Here is an 18951-nt window from a genome sequence, read left to right as displayed (position 1 = left end):
TAACTCCATCAGTAAAGGTCCTTTCTCCAAATAAGGTCACATTCACAGGTAGCAGGGCTTAGGATTTTGACCTGTCTTCTGGGGGCCACTATTCAACTCACCGTACATGGTGTATCAGTCTGTTCCAGATTAACAGCAGACTGGGTGACTTTTATAAACAGCAGGCATTTATTTCTCACAGTTCTGGAGGCTGGGAAGTCCAAGATCAAGGTGCCAGCATGGTCGGGTTCTAGTGAGGGCCAGCATCCTCTCACTGTGTCCTCACGTGGTGGAAGGGGTGAAGGAGCTCACCGGGTCTCTTATAAGAGCACTAATGGCATTTATGAGGGCTCCACCCTCATGACTTAATCACCTGTCTCCTAATTCTATCCCGCTGGACATTAGGATTTCAGTATATGAATTTTAGGGGGATCCAAACATTCAGACCATAGCACATGATCCGAACCTTGCAAAAGCAAGGGCTGCCTGTTTACCGGTTGGTCTGTGCCCCTGTTGATGGATACCTCTGCTGTTTCTGCTGTGTTAGCTATTTTGAATATTGTTTAGAATTCCATTTTAACTTGCAGCTTTTTAGCTTATCTCTTTTTTTATTTTTATTTTTATTTTATTTTTTTATCTCTTTTTTTAAAATGGTTTTTTCTTGGGATTACAATATACTCCTAATATTTTAGTCACAATGTTCCTGCTGCCTTATATAATATGCAGTTACTTTCTCATTACCATCTTTGTGCTACAGATATAATGCATATGCATTATGTTTACATACATTAGAACAGCACAAGGTAATAATATAATTTTTTATTATTTAGGTATAATTGACAAATAAAATTATGAAATACTTAAAGTGTACATCATGGTAATTTGATATACATTGTGAAAGGAGTCCCCCATCTAGCTAATTAACACATCCATTGCCTCACAAATTTTTTTTTCTACCGTGTTAGCAAATTTCAGTTGTACAATACAGTGTTGTCAACCACAGTCACTATGTTTTATCTTTATTCATCTTAATAGGTGATAGTTTGTACCCTTTCACCAACCTCTCCCTATTTTCCCTGCACCCTTGCAACCACTTTTCTACTGTTTCTATGAGTTTAACTTTTTTTTTTAGATTCCCACATATATGTGATGCCGTCCAGTATTTGTCTTTCTCTGACTTATTTCACTTAGCATAATGCCCTCGAGGTCCATCCATGTTGTCACAAGTGGCAGGATTTCCTTCTTTCTCGTGGCTGAATAATATTCCATTTTGTGTGTGTGTGTGTGTATATACACACACACACACACACTACACATTCTTTATCCATTCATCTGTTAAACAACTTGTTTTCATATCTTGGATATCGTGAATAATGCTGCAATGAACATGGGGGTGCAGGTATCTCTTCTGACAGGTGTGAGGTGATATCTAATTGTGGTTTTGATTTGCATTTCCCTGATGATTAGTGAGATTGAGCATCTTTTTATGTGCCTGATGGGCATTTGTGTTTCTTTGAAAAACTGTCTCTTCAGTTCCTCTGACCATTTTTAAATCTGATTGGGTTTTTTTTTTTTTTTGCTACTGAGTTGTATGAGTTCTTTGTATATTTTGGATATTCACCCCTTACCAGATATGTGATTTGCAAATATTTTCTCCCATTCAGTAGGTTGTCTTTGCATTTTGTGATGGTTTCCTTTGTTCTGCAGAAGCTTTTTAGTTTCATGTGGTCCCTCTTGTTTATTTTTGCTTTTGTTGCCTTTGCTCTTGGTGTTAAATCCAAAAAATCATCTCCCAAGACAGATGTCAGGGAGCTTGTTGCCTATGGTTTCATGTCTTACATTCAAGCCTTTAATCCATTTTGAGTTAATTTTTATGTGTGGTACAAGATTGTGGTCCAGTTTCATTCTTTTGCATGTGGCTGTCCAGTTTTCCCAGCACCATTTTTTGAAGAGACTGTCCTTTCCCCATTGCATATTCTTGGCTCCTTTGTTGTAAATTAATTGACCATATATGAACAGGTTTATTTATGGGCTTTCTATGGTGTTCCATTGATCTGTGTGTCTGGTTCAGTACCATACTGTTTTGATCACTATAGCTTTGTAACCTAATTTGAAATCAGGAAGTGCGGTGCCTCCAGCTTTGTTCTTCTTAGGATTGCTTTAGCTGTTCAGGACTTTGTGGGTCTGTACAAATTTCAGGATTGTTTTTTTCTATTTCTGTGAAAAATGCCATTGGAATCTTGGTAGAGATTGCTTGCTTTGGGTGGTATGGACATTTTAACAGAATTCTTCTAATCCATAAGCATGGAGTATCTTCCCATTTATGTGTCGTCTTTGATTTCATTCATCAGTGTCTTGTAGTTTTCAAGTGTATGACTCTTTCACCTCCTTGGTGTTTCTAGGTATTTTATTCTTTTTGATGCAATTGTAAATGGTACTGTTTTCTTAATTTCTCTTTCTGATGATACTTCATTGTTAGTATATGAAAAAACAACTGATTTTTGTATATTGATTTTGTATCCTGCAACTTTAATGTATGGGATGTAATATTTACATGCATTAGAACCTCACAAGGTAGTAATTTTTGCCTTAAAACTTGTGTATTTTTTAAGAGTAAAAAAGTTTATATTTACTCATATATAGTATTTCCAATGCTCTGTTATTTGGTATGTAATTCCTTCCAATTGATACAGTTGCCCTTCAGCCTCAAGAACTTCCTTTAACATTTTGCTGATCTGCTGGTGATGAGTTTGAAGGTTTTCTTTTTATCAGAAATAGCTTCCCCCCCCCCCATTCTTGAAGGATATTTTCATTGAATTTATTGGTCTAATTGGTCTTATTCACATATTTGCCTCCTCTTTCAATGAGTAAAATTCTGAGATAATAGTTTGGGGTTTTCCCCCCTCTTCTTTCAGCACTTTGCAAATGTCGTTCCACTGTATAATCTGGCCTCTGTAGTTTCTGATGAGAAGTCGTGTGTGATTCAGATTGTAATATGTCATTTTTCTGGGTCTTTATCCTGGTTTCAGCAGTTTGATATTTTGCCTAGGAGTGAGTTTTTTCGTATTTTACTGCTTGGTTTTCTCTGAATTTGATATTATTCACCAAATTTAGAGAAATTCTGGCCATTGTTTCATCACATTTTTTACTACCCTGTTTTTCTTCTGGGATTCTAGTTACAGGTGATAGACTTTTTTATATTGTCCTATAAGTTTCAGGCTCTGTTCTTTTTTTTTTTTTTCCAATCTTTTTTCCTCTCTGCTCATGTTCTTGAACACATGTATAGTAGCTGCTTTGAATCCTTGTTATCTTGAAGTTAGACTCTGTTGATTGTCCTTTAAGAATGGGTCACATTTTACTGATTCTTCATTGAGTTATTTTGGATTGTAACCTAGACACTGTAAATCTTACCTTGTAGAGACTCTGGATTCTGTTAGGTTCATTTATAAAATGTTAATGTTTTTGTTTTAATAGGCAGAGAAATTGTTTAGACTCAAACTCTTGGGCAGCAGGTCAAATCTCAGTTCAGTTTTTTTATCCTTAGCTGAGTTGCCTTGAGCCTGCTGCATTGATGTGTGGGTTAGGGGCTGGTCCGGGATTTGGGAGGAGTTAGTATGCAGTATTTGGATGGGTCCCTCTCAGGCCCTTTTCTTTGGGGGACTGTTTCCTTGCTTCCAATGGTTGATTTCCACCAACTCTTTTTGTTCTTCAGGCCGGAAAGACTTGATTTTTCCACTGGAGTTTAGCCACCCTGCGTAGATACTTGCCTGGAGCCTGCTCTAGGTTAAGTGCTATTTTTTCTTAAAAAGATAACTCAGTCTCTTGCCATTCCATTCTTCCAGGTGTCTAATCTCTTGAAGAATCCTACTTTTGTTCACTCTCCAGTGCGTTCAGGTCTTTTAATAGTGTCTGTATTTCTAGTTCATCTGCAGGAAGGGTACTAAAAGCGAAACTGTACATTATCTTTTTAAATAGTTCCTTTAAGTTGCATATTGATTACTAAAGGCTTGGTATCTTCTTGTTTTACCATTTTTACCTCCTGCGATGTTCTTGTGTGTCCACCAGAGGGCAGGAGTGGCAAGGCAGAGGGGTCCAGCCTGTAGAAAGGAGCTCTGCTGCAGTTGTCTGAAAAGTCACGTTATTGCTGCTTGGGTCTTCCTGGCCTTGCTTTCTGTTGATGACAGTGTTTTCATGCATTCCACAGACATTTACTGAGCTGCAGGCCAGGTTCCCTCAAGCTAAACACCAATGTGGGATATAGAGTAAAATTCAGTAAGAAATTTCATGGGAAATTACAAAAGGACAATTATGATACAGGTTATCTGGTGACAGATTCATCATGAGAGGCCCGAGCCAGATGTCACAATAGAGAAGGCACTGGGATCCACCTGGGAGTGTCAGGGAAAGCAGGATGGGAATGGGACCCTGAGCCCTGAAGCATGAGTAGTCCGTGTGTCGGGGTTGGGGGCTGGGATGGCAGATGGGATGACATGGATGCAGAATGGTGCAGATTTTGTGTTTGGGGAGCAGTGGGCGTGGTCCCTGGGGTTGAAAGAAGTGTGTCGAAGGATGTGGGACCTACAGGGACACAGGCACAAGTCTGAAGGGGCCTTGAGTGGTCTTGAAGAACAGGACGACAAGGGACAAACTGTTTGGGGAAGCTCCTCTGAGGTGTGTGAAGAGAGTAGAACCTGGTGGGAGGGAGGCCAGTTGAGACTGGACCATGGCAGGCAGGCAGGCAACAGAGGATGGTGCCCCGAACGCGTCAACGGTGTGGGAACCGAGAGGATGGTCGACTGGGGAGGTGTTTTGTAGGCAGAAGTAACAACTGGATGTGGGCGCTGAGAACAAAGATGGAGTCGGAGTGATCTGTAGGCTTATGTCCCTGGTAACCAGATAAAGCTTGGAGGGGGGGGATCATTTTGGGGTGGGGACCAGAGAATAATGTTTTGAACCTGACGAGTTTGTTAAAGCCAGTGTCCCATAGACCCTGTTAAGAACTCGCCACTTGAACGGTCATTTGAAGATCTGCTCAGAACCTTGGGGACAGTGGGCCATGGATGGCGTCTGGTCCACAGACCTCTGCTCGAATCCACTCCCCAGTCACCTGTGCTTGAGTCAGACCTGGTGGAAGTGGACAGCTGCTGGGGAGCTTTTCTTTGTGCTGCTCTGAGGCCTGCCTCAGGGGCTTTCACCACCATCTCTGCCGTCGTCCCCTTGTCTGAGAAAACAGGAAACACTGGCGTCAAGAAGGTCCCTTCCTTGTCTGCCACCACCACGTACCCCATCCCCGCGGCAGGCTGCCCTTTCTGCTGGGATTTGGCTTCATTTCTGCACCTTCCCCACCCTTCTGGCTTCTCTTCCTCTGCAACGTGGGATCACTTATGATTACATAAGCCAAATTTCATTTCAGCAAGAAGGAATGGGAATTGTCTGTTCGGTTCTCTATTTGGTTCTAAGTTTCCTCAGGAGCAGGGGTCTGTAACATAGGGGTCTGTAGCTAGAAACTGAAGATGGGGGGAAAATCTTTTTAACTTTCTGATAACTGCATTTTGTAGACCTGTATGTCTTCTTTTATGCATTTAAAAACATTGTTCCGAGAAGGGTTCTGTATAGAGTTACGAAGCCCTGCTCTGGAGGGTGGGGACCAAGGAAAATTGGAATGAGACCTGTAACTTTAGGCAGCTGCTAAAGCCTGCTGCTTTCCCTGTGACTCCTAAGTAAAGGCTTCCTGTGGTCACCTTGACATCACTGCTGGCCAGAGGAAGGGGAACTTTCCTGGGTGAAGCTCCTGTTGGGACTTTGAGCTGAGGCAAGTAGCCCAGCTTCAGAACCTTGGAGCCCAGACAGCTGGCCCAGAGGAATGGTCAGGCCTACCTGCCCCTGGAGGCCTCTGGAGCACTGCAGGCTCAAAACACAGTGGGGGCCCCGTGCACGTTAAATTCCACATGAGGCAGCATATCGTGGTGCAAGTACCGTCCAGCTTGGAAATCAGCATCCAGCCTTTCTGAGCCTCATTTTCAGCACCTCTGACCTGAGGCTGACCTGGCTCTGGTAGGGATGGAGGAAGACAGTGGTTCATCTGCACCCCAGATTTTCCCACTGTTCTTTTGATCTTTTCTTTCTGCTTTTCAGAAAAAAAGCTTGTAAATACTTTGAGCAAGGCAAAGGGACCTGCCCATTTGGAAGCAAATGCCTTTACCGCCATGCTTACCCTGATGGGCGGCTAGCAGAACCAGAGAAACCTCGGAAACAGCTCAGTTCTGAAGGCACCGTGAGGGTAAGGACTACGCCATCTCTTGTCAGGAACACCCACCTGTAGGCATATCCGGGGACTGCTCCTGGCCCCTCCTTGTAGCTTTGGCAGAAGGGCGTTGTGGTAGGCAAACGAAATAGAAGCTACTTAGCTTTCACGTTGCCTTTAGCAATAACCAGGCACGTTTGCTGGCTGTCTTGCAGTTCTTTAATTCAGTGCGGCTCTGGGATTTCATTGAGAACCGAGAGAGCCAGCATGTCCACAACACTGAAGACGTCGACATGACAGAGCTTGGGGACCTCTTCATGCACCTCTCCGGAGTGGAGTCATCAGAACCCTGAAGAGTAGGTGGTCGCCCTGCGTCTTTGGCTCCACCAGCCGAGCCTTCCCCAAGCCAGGGTGTGCAGAGCTTCCTTCACGGCAGCCTGGGGTGGCGTGTCACTTGGATTTAACCTTGGTCTCATCCACTCCATTATTACAGCCATGGGAAGAGTGAGGATATAAAATAACCTTAACACATATATGGAATCGCTGCTTCTCTAGTTGCTATTTATCTTAGTTGCACCTCAAACTCCTCAGGGGGGCCAGCTGACCAGCCAGAGTTTTCATTGATTGATTCAGACCAGCCTGGCTCCCGTCCTCGAGGACCGTGCAGCTGCCCCTAAAAGCAGCAGATTCATTTATCTTACCAAAGGATTCCTGTGTGGTGAACCTCCCTAGTATACTGAAATAGTGTGGTCAACACTGGATTTGTATATTGCTTTTCAAAAACCACGCTGCACACCTTAGCACAAAACTTGACTTAGGGCTCTGCAGTGTCCCAAATCAGGGGAGAAGTCTTGCTGCGGGACATTCAGCAGACAGGTATAAACCTTCTTACCTGGGGGTGGGGGCTCTTGAAGTAGCAGGAAGCAGAGATACGGCCCCTCTTTTACGGTTTATGTTAGGGTCACAGTCAGAGTAATCTTGCACACATGCCTCCAGGGGAAACTCTCACCTGCTGGCTTGTGCCCCGAGGGCTCAGCCCCGAGGGCTCATGTGTGTTTTTATCTGTAAAGAACAGTTTCTGGTCCTGAAGAGAATTGAGTACAAGTCTTCTGTCATCAGTAGTGATTTTAATTGAAGGAACATTAGAACTTAAGGAACTCCAAGCCTAAATTATTTTTGTAGACAGCTGTAGACACCAAATGTTTTATTAAGGAAGAAAGTCTTTTACTCTTTACCTGATTTGGAGTAAGAAGGGTGACAAAGGCTGAATTCAATTCCCAGCAGAGGCTCTGGGCCCATTTCCTGTTTCTTGAGTTCTGCTCCCAAAGGCATGAACAAATGGAGTTCAAGCTGTGAGCTCAGGATTTAAAAGGAGGAAACAGCCATTAAACCTACATTTAATTTATTTTATTAAAATAACAAATTGAATAACTGTATTTTGTCAGGCGCAATAAAAACAAAATTAAACCCAAATTATCAAGAAAACCTGTGTTCCTGGCTTCCTTGCATATGATGATGTAGGGACCAGGCTGGCGGTGGGCAGGGGGGGGGCCCCCGCCCCATAGGGGCAGCTCCTGGAAGACAAATTCAGCACAATGGAAGACTGCTCCCTGAGAGGGCGGAGACTGGGAGGGGCACGCCAAGCACCTCTTCTGGAAAACCATCCCAAAGCACTAGAGACCTTCAAGAAAAGGAAGTGTCCCCAAAGTCAAGTCCATAGTACCAAAGCAGGCTCCTCCAGGCTGCCACGGTCTCGACAGTCCTGGGCTGTTTGGTGCATTATGTGCAAAAACTACCTGTTTGGTGCCACACCACGTATCTCTGAAGAGAAGTCCGTCCTTCCTTCTGTGGTAAGCGTTCCTCGTAGGAGCTGATTTCCAAAATCCACGTGTCCCCACGTCACGGCTGGTTTGCCTGCTACCTACATTTCCCCTCTGAGTGCTTTTTCTTGCCCTAAAAATACTCGTTTAGCCAACAGCTGGGGCCCCAGATCATGTACTGCCATCAGCAGCCACCGGTGCATCTGAAGGAGGCTCGGCTCATGAGCACAGGGGTTGCGGGTGAGCAGGACAAACCAACACTGTGAATGGCTTCCTCCTCCCAGGGCCAGAGGGGTAGAAAAGGCAACGTGAAGTTAAGGCCCTGTGAGTGGTCTAGAAGGTCCTTAGCAGCAGCTTCTCTGAAGACGAGCAATGTCCCCGCAGAAAGGTGATGCCTGCTGACTTCCCTTCCCACCTGGTGGCCTGAGTGCAGGTGCAGAGTCAGCTAGAAGACAGGCAATCTAGGGGATGTGGTCAGCGTGCAGGCATTGATGTCCTCGGTATGGGCCGCCCGGTGCAGGGATGGCTCAGAAGCGCTCCGGTTGATTTTCGGTAGAGAGTGTTGGAGCAGCTCAATGGAAGACAGGATCTGAAACGAGGCCATAAAATGGTCTCATGGCGGGAGGCGGGGCGTTCTGCAGCAGCAGCTTTCAATCTGGCCCAAAGACACAGGCCGTTCTCCCCACCCCACCTGCATCATCTTGTGGAGAACACAAGTCCCTCCCTATAGAACAAAAAGCAAGAAACTTCTCTCCTTGTTTGTATCACTAAGAACTCCTGCTTTAATCACTTCTAGCTCCTTGAGCCAAGTCTTACCTGGGGAAAAAGAGGCCTCTCTTCCTTAACTTTCTTCACACAGTCGGCTACCAGCCTCTTCATTGCTTTGGGGCAGTTCTTGTACAGCTTACTAAGGTCTGGGGAGGCGTACCCTCGGCCCACCATGAAGATGATCTAAGGGAAAGAAAGTAGTTGAGGGAACAGGTGGATGAACAACCGTGAAAGCAGCACCTTCCACCCTGTGCTGCTCAGACGGGCAGAGCCCAGGGGCTTCCACAGTGAGCGGGTCGTTGAGCGCCAGTGACGCACCTGATCGCGGTTGCTGATGTGGGAGTAGGGCAGCTCCCCCGTCATGAGCTCGTACAGCACGATGCCGTACGAGTAGACGTCGGACTGGAAGCTGAACGGGTTATTGTCCTGCATTCGAATCACCTCTGGGGCCTACGGGGACAAAGTGCGTTTGTCACCATCTGGGCCCCACAGACATGCAGGAGCCGGGCTGGGTATGAAAGTCCTCGCCTCAGCCCTGCTGTAGTGTAGCTCTTTCCCAAAGGGCTCCCACTCTCAGGCTCAAAGGAGCTCAGGAATCCTGTCTCTGAGATCCAGCACTCCCCATCACCTAACTCCCCGAGCTGTGCTTCAGCACTTCCTCGTCGCCAGCTTCCTCCAGGAAACCCAAATTTGCCCAGGGGCTGCCAACACTAAAGGTGTTACCGAGGTGGTCGGGGAAATGTAGAGAAATACTTGAAGTTTGCACACACATCTCCCATCACCCCTTCTGGCCCTGTACCCTGCTAGAGGGGGCCTAGCCGCCTCACCATCCACAAGATGGAGCCGCTGGGTTGTTCAACCTGCTGAGAACCACTCCAGCGCGACTTCACTGTTGCCAAACCAAAATCTCCAATTTTCACCGTCAGGCCTTCATGGAGAAATATATCTCAATGCTTGTTAAGGACTCTGGTTTTAAAAGAATGGTCAAGCTACTTTTGAAAAACTTCCCAAAGTTCTTACTAGCACCATCTCTCGGCCTCCCATCTGCCCCAGCCTTCGCTGCACTGGATTTGCTAGTGCTTTAGAACGCGGCTCCTTCCAGGAGGTGCTCTGGGTACCAGATTCTCTGGCTCCAGCCACAACAAGCCAGTTTGCCCCCCCGCTGCTGCTGCCTCCATTTACACACCTAGGAGCTGGGTGTCTGGCCTTGTGACATTCCCACATAATGTAGGTGCCTTACGCCCCAAGACTCTGAGCATGGCCTGCTGACTGCTTACATCCATTTCTGCCTGCATCCTGCCCTCTAATGGCTAATGGAAACACCCTGAGTCCTGAATGCTGTCTGCCTGAAGGCATTTCTCACAGGATAGGTACCACTTGGTGACTTCGAAATCAAAACCAAACACCTCGGTTCTGAGTAAAGAAGCCAGGCGGTTTAAGGCCGACTTGTGTGATCTGCTGATGCCCAGTAATTCATACCCTTAAAATCGGTGGTGTCTGCCTTCATGGTATAATATGTTGGTCCCCCAAAACCCACCACTAAAAGGTATCCTATGTCTCAGACCCATGCCCAAAATAGGCCACATCCCATCATGCGACCCAACACAACTGCTGTGCCTCGCACTGGCCAAGAAGCAAAGTGCGGCTGTAATGCCATACTCCTTTCAAAGAGAAAGGCTGGGGGAGGGAGGCAGACGTAAAATTGTTACATTTCACACCCTACAGCATGAAAAACACCTTTATTCATTCCCCTTCCGTAAAAGCACATTAAGTCTTGGAAAGGGTTGATTCCAACAGTAATCTCTAAGGAAACCATTTCTGTGCATTCAAGAAAGACAATTTTAAGTAGTAATTTTTAAAATCTTGCAACTTTTGGCTTGAAGCTACTGTCTAACCAGATATACAGTCCACAAACTAGAAAATAGCATAAAAGACAAAAGGCCCATTCCCCCAAGTTAAATTTAATAATAAATAGCATTTAAAAATTAGGCCGGTTTCAAGCATAACCCAAACAGGTATCTCAACTTCTATGGAACTCTTTCCAGAGTCACTTTTGCTGAGGTAAACTTTAAAAGTGTCCTAAATTTAGAACTGAGCAGTCAGATGAAACCACCACCAAAGGATACTGTTGGATTTCATGTCTCTGTGGATGATGTTCTTTGCATGCAAATAGCTGTGAAGGGAAAATAAGTCTATTAAAACCAGTTTGAGAGATATTGGTAGAAAGCAGCTTCAAAATACATCTAAGAAGTAAACCACTTGACGGCCTGACTCCTAGTTGAGAAGTCACGTTTGGGGATTGGCCCTGCACTGGTTCAGCCTGGTCCACGTCAGGAGTTACATCTGAAAGTGAGGCCACAGCGCAAACAGGGAAGGTCTTCTTTAAGCATCAGTTTTATTCAAAAAGTAATTCCAACAACCCAAATATCCATCAACTGATGAACAAATAAAACGCTGTATACAATGGGATATTCTTCAGCCACAGAAAGGAATGGAGTACTGACACACACTACAACATGGATGAATCTCTCAAAAACACGCCAAGTGAAAGAAGCCAGACACAAAAGACTTCATCTAGTATCTTGAAAATCTTCTAAAATTAGACAGTGGTGATGGCTTACACCTCCGTGAATATACTAAAAAAACTGAATTGTACACTTTAAAGGGGTGAATTTTATAAGTGAATTTCATCTCTAAAAAATAACTAGTCATTTCTGAAAATGTATACAATGCAAATTCCATATGAATTTTAAAAGTACAACATGAGATTTTATAAACCACTTGTAAGCACAGCTTTAGTTAAGTTCCTAGTCGTCAGGGGGTATGAGGAGTTCCCCCTGTTCCACATTAGGGGTACTTCAAAGGAAAAGTTTGAGAAGCACTGCCCTGGCTTAGCCAAGACCGAAACGCATACGCACACCCCTTTCACAGAGAAATGTGTCAAGCACAAAGACCCAAAACGATAGTATTTAATGGAGGTGCTATGGATCACCTTAATTTAAGCATTCTCCAAAAGGAAAAAGTACACAGAACGTGACATCTGATCAAACCCTTACGTGGAATAAGCACACTTGATGCGCTACACCTCAGACACGATGCCCACCAGAAGGTGGCAACCCGCACTGTGCTGGGTGTCTGGCTGAATTTTGAGGGCAGTTGCTGTAACCTGAATCTGAGCCCTAAGGGGGTAGCCTCAGTTTGGGCAATAAACCTGAATTTCTCGTTCCTTTGGCCCAGCACACAGGTTCATTTCCAGCTGTGCAAAAATATCACAGAAGTCACTTAACAGGCTTGGCTTTTCCTAATCTTGGTTCTGATTTAGGGACAAGTTGATCCTTGGACCCCAGATTTTCTACTCGTCAGGCCATTCACTCACTCCATTCCCTGAGCCGTCTGCCGGGCAATGTCAATCAACTGGAACATCTGGAACTTGGTCTCCTGGACGTGCAGGTGTTTATAGAGGCTGCTGCCCTCGCACCACTGGGTCACAATTGCCAGGTTGTCCTTCGTCATGTACCCCATGAAGAGCAGGATGTTCACGTGCCGGGTTTTGCTGGAGAGGGGAGGAGAGAAGAAAAGGCTCTGCACCTGCCGCTGCTGCAGGACAGGGAGATCTCGTCTGCTTTCCCACGGTCTCTGACCAGACCCTGCGTGCTGCTGACGCCACCCATGCTTACAGTCCAGGCACTGGCAAAGCCAGCACAGTGGACTGCTGACGATCCAGCTGGTGCTGTGAGCTGACAAAGGGGCTGCCGTCACTGCCCTCAGTGCTGGCCTGGATCGAACAGAGGACGTTCTCTTCCATCAGCACGTATTCACCAATCTCCCCACAGGGGTCACAAGGACCCCTCATCTGTGGAATCCATCCTTATTCAGTTTATTCCTACAAGTCTCAACAGTGACTCAAAGACTTAAAAGCTGACGGTTTTGAAGTCCAAATTAAGGCATAAAGAGTTCTTGGAAATAAATGTGAAAATAGAACCCATCTCTCCCTACGTCAAAACAAAACCCAGAGATAGAACCTGGGCTGTTCTATCAACGTAGTGAGCCCAGAGACCTGAGGCAGTGGAAGGGGGTATGCTCATCAAAGGGGGCTCTTCTAAAGGCTTAACAAGCGCATAAGCTGGAAGAAACCCTCCGCTCCTTTTCACTCATGAGGGAGTTGTTTCAACCACAGGACTCCACAGTGGACACTCACCACCGGTCCCAGCCATCAGCCCTCAGAGACAGGTCACGTCATGCAGCCTGCTTCCTCTGCAGTGCTTGTACCAGCATCCACGCCCCGCCCCTGCCACACCAAGGGACAGGCCAGCTTTCTACTCACCGAAGGACAGCCACTTCATTCCTAAAGGCCTGGAGCTGCTCTGGTGTGGGATCAACAACCTTTAGAATCTTTACTGCAACGTCTCCTGCAAATTAGTTTACAGTCAGTGCAGTTGAATGATCTTACTTTGTTATTTTTCATGTACACTAGTTCTGAGGAAGATATAATTAATCACTTATTCAAAAATCATATACCTACACAGACGGAACAAATACTATGCAAATTTCTGAATTATCAAGTAGCCTAAAAAATTAGATTATACTACTATCCTTAAAATACCGCCCCCCAGGCCTTGAACCAGCTTGGTTTAAACTACTCCTGTCAAGCCTGGCATCCCCAGCGGTGAGGTCCTGTGTGACAGGTCACGACCTGGGCCTGTGAGGATGACATCAGCAGGTGGATATGAATGGCCCAGCAAATACTGAGTCTTCGGGGCCAGGAGGATGGGGCCCGGAAGCAGGCCAGTTAGTAAGCAGTTGATGCTAACTAAACTCAGCAGCCACATTTCACAAGGGAGAAGCTCCCTTGTACAAATTCAAAGACATATATTGAAATTAAGCCTCTCGGCTTTCAATGCCATTAGAAAGTAATCCTAATGATTAATACTGGTTGCTTACTATACCCTGGCACTGTCTGTTCTCACAGGTATTACCTCCTTTAATCCTCGTAGCTGCTCTATGACGTTAATACTGTTGTCCTCATCTTACAAGCAACAAACTGAAGTTTAGTTACTTGGCCAAAGTCATATAGCCAAAAGAAAAGTGCTGGAGCCAGGATCAGAACCCTAGTCTGATTCCAATAGCTGTACTTCTAACTAAAATACTGACTACTAACTGACTGTCAATCACTGTGAGTAAAACCAGCCTCTTCATATAACTTCAGAAACATCCAGAGATCAATTCTACTTTCTAGGTGCTACCGATTTAGAAGCCATTTTAGAAGTGTTATGTCATACTTATAATAGTTGTAATGATAATAAATTACCTGAAGCCCTATTAGGACCTCAGCTTTTCATGACAAGTAACTTTACTAAATACAATGATCAAACAAAGTAGGAGTTAAGTTCAGTGGCACTTGGAGGTGACTTAGTTCCTCCACAACTGAGCATGTGCCCTTGGCAGCACCCCCTGCAGCCTGCTGGAGCACTCATTCCACTTTTGGGGAGCACCAAATGGTACAGAGATGGTTCTTATGATAGGTCCCTAACTGTTGCCCCGTGATCTCTGTTTGCATCATCTAAAGCTAAAATCCCCACTTAGCGGCAGCTTCCAAATTGGTTCTTATCCAGTTCACTGGTGCATGAACTTACTGAGGGCCCAGGGCTGCCTGGAAGGTGCTGCTGACGTTGGATGGCAGAGCTGCATGCTGTATTCAGGGCTGCCTTATATCTAGGAAGATGGAGCTGGTCAACTATGCAGCCCCAACCTCAAGTTCCTTATGACTGAGTAGAGGGACAAGAGTCTTTTGCATAAGTGCCCATTCTGGAGCAGTCTGAGCCAAGACAGGATTGGGGCGGGGGATGACAGAGGAGGGGAGTAAGTATCTTGGCAAAGAGGATATAGAAAAGTTTTCTGAAGGAAATGGGATATAAGCCAAAGGAAGGGGCTGTTCTAGACTTGGTACACCAGGAACAAAGGTGAGGTAAGGGGGATGAGAGAAACGGCAAGTTGTGTTTGGGAAACTCTAACATAGCATGTGATCTGACACCTGTAGGACACGAGGGAGGCCAGGGAGGAGGAACGCAGGTGCAACGCAGGCACGTGGGTGACAGTAGGGATAAAAAGGAGATGGAGGCAAGAAACCCTGTGAAGGTGAACTGACTCAATGTGGCAGTCAACTGAGAGGAAGGGCCAGGAGACGGCCAGGCAATAGATGGGGGTTTAAAGGGACAGGCCGGAGATAGGGATGCAGAAGAAAGACTTGGGGAGATGCTGGATGGTCCCTCAGAAGGGGTTGGTTTCTAGTTCATGAGCCTAGTTTTGCAAGCCCTTCCCTTTCTCACAGCTTTTCTCTGGGCATGCTCCAGTCGTCGCTGAACTCACCCTCAGCGTCACCCATTTTGGACCTGATCAGTAATGCAACCTCAGACCTCAGATGATCCACCAGCAGCCAAAGCCTGTTCACAGTGACTCGCTCTGACCTGCTGTCAGCTGAACGTCTTCCACCTCTAGCCTCTACTTTCTGGACTCCTGAACAAGACTTACTCCTGTTAAAAGTTCATCTTTTCTTTCTTCTATCATCATAGACACTTCATATCCTCCCATCTTTCTAAATCCAAATCCTGTTATCCAAATCTGCATGACACCGCTGTGTAAGTCATCCACAATACCTGAGTCATGCAAGTCACTGATGGGAAGACTGAACAGGGTCAAACTAAAAACAGAGCCCACAGCACCGTAGGGATCCAGAGGCCAGGCAGCTCACGGTTAACAGTTATGGTAACAGATTATGCGCACTTTCTTACTGAAACCCAGAGACCATACTCTGCGTTACAGCACACCCTCATTTGTACGTGTACCCTCCAAGGACTGCCATACCAGCGATTCAGTCTGCTAGGAACAATGGGCAAACACCATAGGAAAACCAATTTCAACTCCTATACAGAACGGTTTTCCACTGGTAGGAAATGCCCAGAGCTAGAATGACTTTTCAGGTAACTCATGAGCTCCCTATCACTCTGGTTTTCAGGCCAAGGCTGGCCAAACCTCCTAAAGATCTTGCACAATCTGAGACCCCCATTTCACCCAAATGATATCCAAAGTCTTTACGGTACCCTATAACCCACACCCCAGACCTCACACCCCAGACCTCACTTCTATGAGCCTCTCCCTCACTCATCCTACTAAAGCCATTCAGACCTCCTTGAGTTCCTCGGACAGGCCAGGTGAGTGGCCCATTTTGCATCTGCTGTTGCTGCTTCCCAAATGCCACTTCCTCAGCAGATTCCTCCCTAACCAGTCTACTAAAACCTATGAACCAGGCCTGCCGCTCTATACCTGCTTTCCTCCATTTTTCTCCTTAGCACTTAGGACACACTATCTAATTTGCTTTTCTTGGTTATTATCCCCACCAGAGTATCAACTCCATAAGAGAAAGAATTTTTATCTGTTTTGCTCAGGGCTTCATTCCTAGCCCCTAGAAAAATGCTCGGTATTAGAAGAATGCTCAGGAAACACTGGCTGAAGAAATGAGTGAATTCTAAGATGCAACTGTCAGCAAGGCAAGTTATGAATTGAAAAGCTGTCTGTCTGAAGCTCTGGAGCTGGAAGTGGGCACAGCCTCTAGCAGGGAACACCGGGGACTTAGTTGCTCAGCAGTCCTCGGGGCCAAGCACGTCATGACCAAGTCCACCTCTCCAGCATTCCGTGCAATAGGCATTCAGTAACACTGCTTAATAACTACATGAAGTACTCAAACCAGAACTTCTTACTTTCCCTTCATAGTAAAGTCAGAGGCAAATGTAGTACAAGCAAGTTAAGATACATGGCTATTGGTTATCATGTTTTTAATAAGATATTACGTTAATATTATTCATCTACCATTGAAGAAGAGCAAGCTACTATCACTGGTGAATTTCAAATGTTTTTACCTTTTTAAACACCAATTAATTTCCCTGCTTTAATCATCTGAGATTGTCTAAAACTTATTATACACACCCCTGCTTTCCAGAACAGAAACAGAATGAACACCATTCCTCCACTTCTTATTGACTCAGTCAAAATGACAAACCTCAGCCTTAGGCTGGGCTGGGGATCCCTATACATGGTTATACCAGGCTGCTGACTTCACACTGTGGCCCAAGAGTGTTCTCAGGTTGGGGGATCTGCTCTTGAGGGGGTTGCTGCCTTCTTCTCATGCTGTAAGTGACCTCGCTGCTAACAGTCTGACAGCTTCAACTGCTATCTTCATCTCTTTTAATATGTCGTCTGTAATTAGCAGAGGCTGCCAAATCAGACCCCAAATTCATGCTCAAAAGGAGACTCTGCACTTGGGCCCAAAGGGTCTCTTCTGTACATAAAGTGCGCTTAGTTCACGGATCTGAGGCCTCCACTTTGGCTGCTTTAAGACCTTTTCTGTTCACAGCCGACGGGCAGAATCGGGGCGGCGGCGGGGCGGGGGGGGGGAAATCACCAAAACGGCTGTAATTTTTAAGAAATTGAATAAAATATTCTATTATATATAGGAATCAGAAAAGCAACAGGGGAAAAAAAAAGGAAGCAAATATAGCACAAAATACTCAATCTAGAAATTATGCTTTCCTTGACCCTCTCATTTTCCTCTTCATTCACAGACCATGGCTTGCTTTCTGAGGGGCTAAAAGTCCACTGCTCCTCGCTCCTCCGACTTTTGACACTCTTAACTTAGAAAAAGTAGAATCTTAAAGCATTAGATGTTATCTACATTCTAACAGTTGTCTTTGTGGAAGTAACACTATAGCAAATACATCTCCTTACCATAATCTAAAAAGTTCGAGATTGAGAGAAAACGCAAGCTCAAGGCAGTACTGTGGCAAATCTAATGCTCTGAAAAACTATGAACCCCCAAATAAAAGTGCTCAATCAGAGGAGGCTTAAATTTGGGCCCAACTTAAACTGCATGTATTGGCTTTTAGCTGAGGCTTCAAAACGGATAAAAATGATAAAATGCTCCTAATGGAAGCATTAAAAGCAGTGTTTTCTGCTCCACTTCCTGCAATTACTTACAGCCTTCTTGTCTCAGATACAAGCACTCAATCTCACAAAATTGTGTTTTTCTTTTCTAAGGGATCACCAAGACATTTATGACATCTATTTAGAAAATATTCTGCAACAGCATAATTTCTCAGTGACCCAGGAGGCAGGCCAGTAGTATATTAGACACAATTTTTGAAAGAAAAGGAGTCACCCTACGTGTATCTACAAATGTTCAGTCCTTTGCCAGTTCCTGCAAAGAACGAGAAATTTGTCAGATGATTAGTTATAAGTGGAAAACCCAGTGTTCCTCAGTTTTTAGCAACTTGAATTTTAATGCTCTAATGTATTTTACGCTCATAACTTTGTCCATTTATGTATAAAGATAAATATGGTGGCGTCCAAAGTAGAAACACAGGCATCTAGGCACTTTAGGTTTTGTGTGTGGTTTTGTTGTTGTTGTTTGCTTTATTAAAATCTGAATTTAGAAGAGATGTCTTTTGGGGAACATGTAGCATTTTCAAGAAAATACTCTATTTTCTGGCTGACATCCTAAAGCCAGAGGCATTAAAAACCTGACAGAAATGTTAAGTATGTTGACAAAATACAGAAGCTTTGGCCACAGACCTTAAATTAGAAAGTTTCTTCCAAGTGACAAAGTGTTTCCATTAAAATAAGAATGTCAACTCCCCACAGATTCAAGAATTAAGTCTGTGCATTCCTGTTTGATAGAGATTCCCACAACCAATCCCAGGGCAGAGCAAAGAAAATCTGTTTTAGGAGGCTCCTGGCTTTCCTGTGCCCAACTGTTTGACCATGGGTATGTTAGTTCCCCCTCTTGGGGACCTTGGTTTTCTGGCATGTAAAATCTCTAAGGTCTTTTCCAGTTTTAAGTTTCCAGAATCCATGCCCCTCCTAATAGCAACAGCCTCTTAAACACATTTAAGGAGCTTCAAAGCATGTTCCTCCCAGGCGCACACTGTATTTAATCAGTTTATAAGAGACTGTGACATTTCACTATGGTGCTCAACTCTTCACCAATTTCTCATTATCCTGAAAACTTTCATACCAATTATAGCATTGCTGAGTCTTAGAAAGAACAGTATGAAATGTCACTGAGATACCGTTAAGTTCAATCTTCACATG

The 18951-nt window shown here is 45.0% G+C and overlaps 2 protein-coding genes and 1 long non-coding RNA gene across 10 annotated transcripts in view; 1 reads left to right on the top strand and 2 right to left on the bottom strand.

Moving 5' to 3' along the window:
- Positions 1-7696, top strand: part of MKRN2 (makorin ring finger protein 2) — a 28832-nt gene extending 21136 nt beyond the window's left edge. Inside the window, exons 7-8 of the mRNA XM_082345914.1 lie at positions 6115-6259; positions 6439-7696. Of these exons, the coding sequence (XP_082202040.1) occupies positions 6115-6259; positions 6439-6576 (283 nt within the window). The 3' untranslated portion in view covers positions 6577-7696. The remainder of the gene's footprint in view (positions 1-6114; positions 6260-6438) is intronic.
- Positions 1512-6107, bottom strand: LOC309607432. The gene is made up of 2 exons (XR_014232394.1): positions 5857-6107; positions 1512-5200 (listed from the first exon to the last, which is right to left on the bottom strand). It is a non-coding gene; the product is annotated as an uncharacterized lncRNA (long non-coding RNA).
- RAF1 (Raf-1 proto-oncogene, serine/threonine kinase) overlaps positions 7616-18951 on the bottom strand; it is a 71940-nt gene continuing 60604 nt past the window's right edge. For all 8 annotated transcript variants that reach the window (XM_082345906.1, XM_082345904.1, XM_082345903.1 and 5 more), the window contains 7 exons: positions 13136-13220; positions 12188-12364; positions 10938-10984; positions 9639-9757; positions 9130-9261; positions 8860-8994; positions 7616-8632 (listed from right to left, as the gene is read on the bottom strand). In XM_082345906.1, coding sequence (XP_082202032.1) covers positions 8489-8632; positions 8860-8994; positions 9130-9261; positions 9639-9757; positions 10938-10984; positions 12188-12364; positions 13136-13220 — 839 coding nt within the window. In that variant the 3' untranslated portion in view covers positions 7616-8488. The remainder of the gene's footprint in view (positions 8633-8859; positions 8995-9129; positions 9262-9638; positions 9758-10937; positions 10985-12187; positions 12365-13135; positions 13221-18951) is intronic.

Source organism: Balaenoptera borealis (assembly GCF_965194805.1).
Source record: "Balaenoptera borealis genome assembly, chromosome: 12".
Classification (NCBI taxonomy): Eukaryota; Metazoa; Chordata; class Mammalia; order Artiodactyla; family Balaenopteridae; genus Balaenoptera; species Balaenoptera borealis.
Note: the sequence above shows the minus strand (reverse complement) of the source record. Positions and strands in the feature narration are given on the sequence as shown.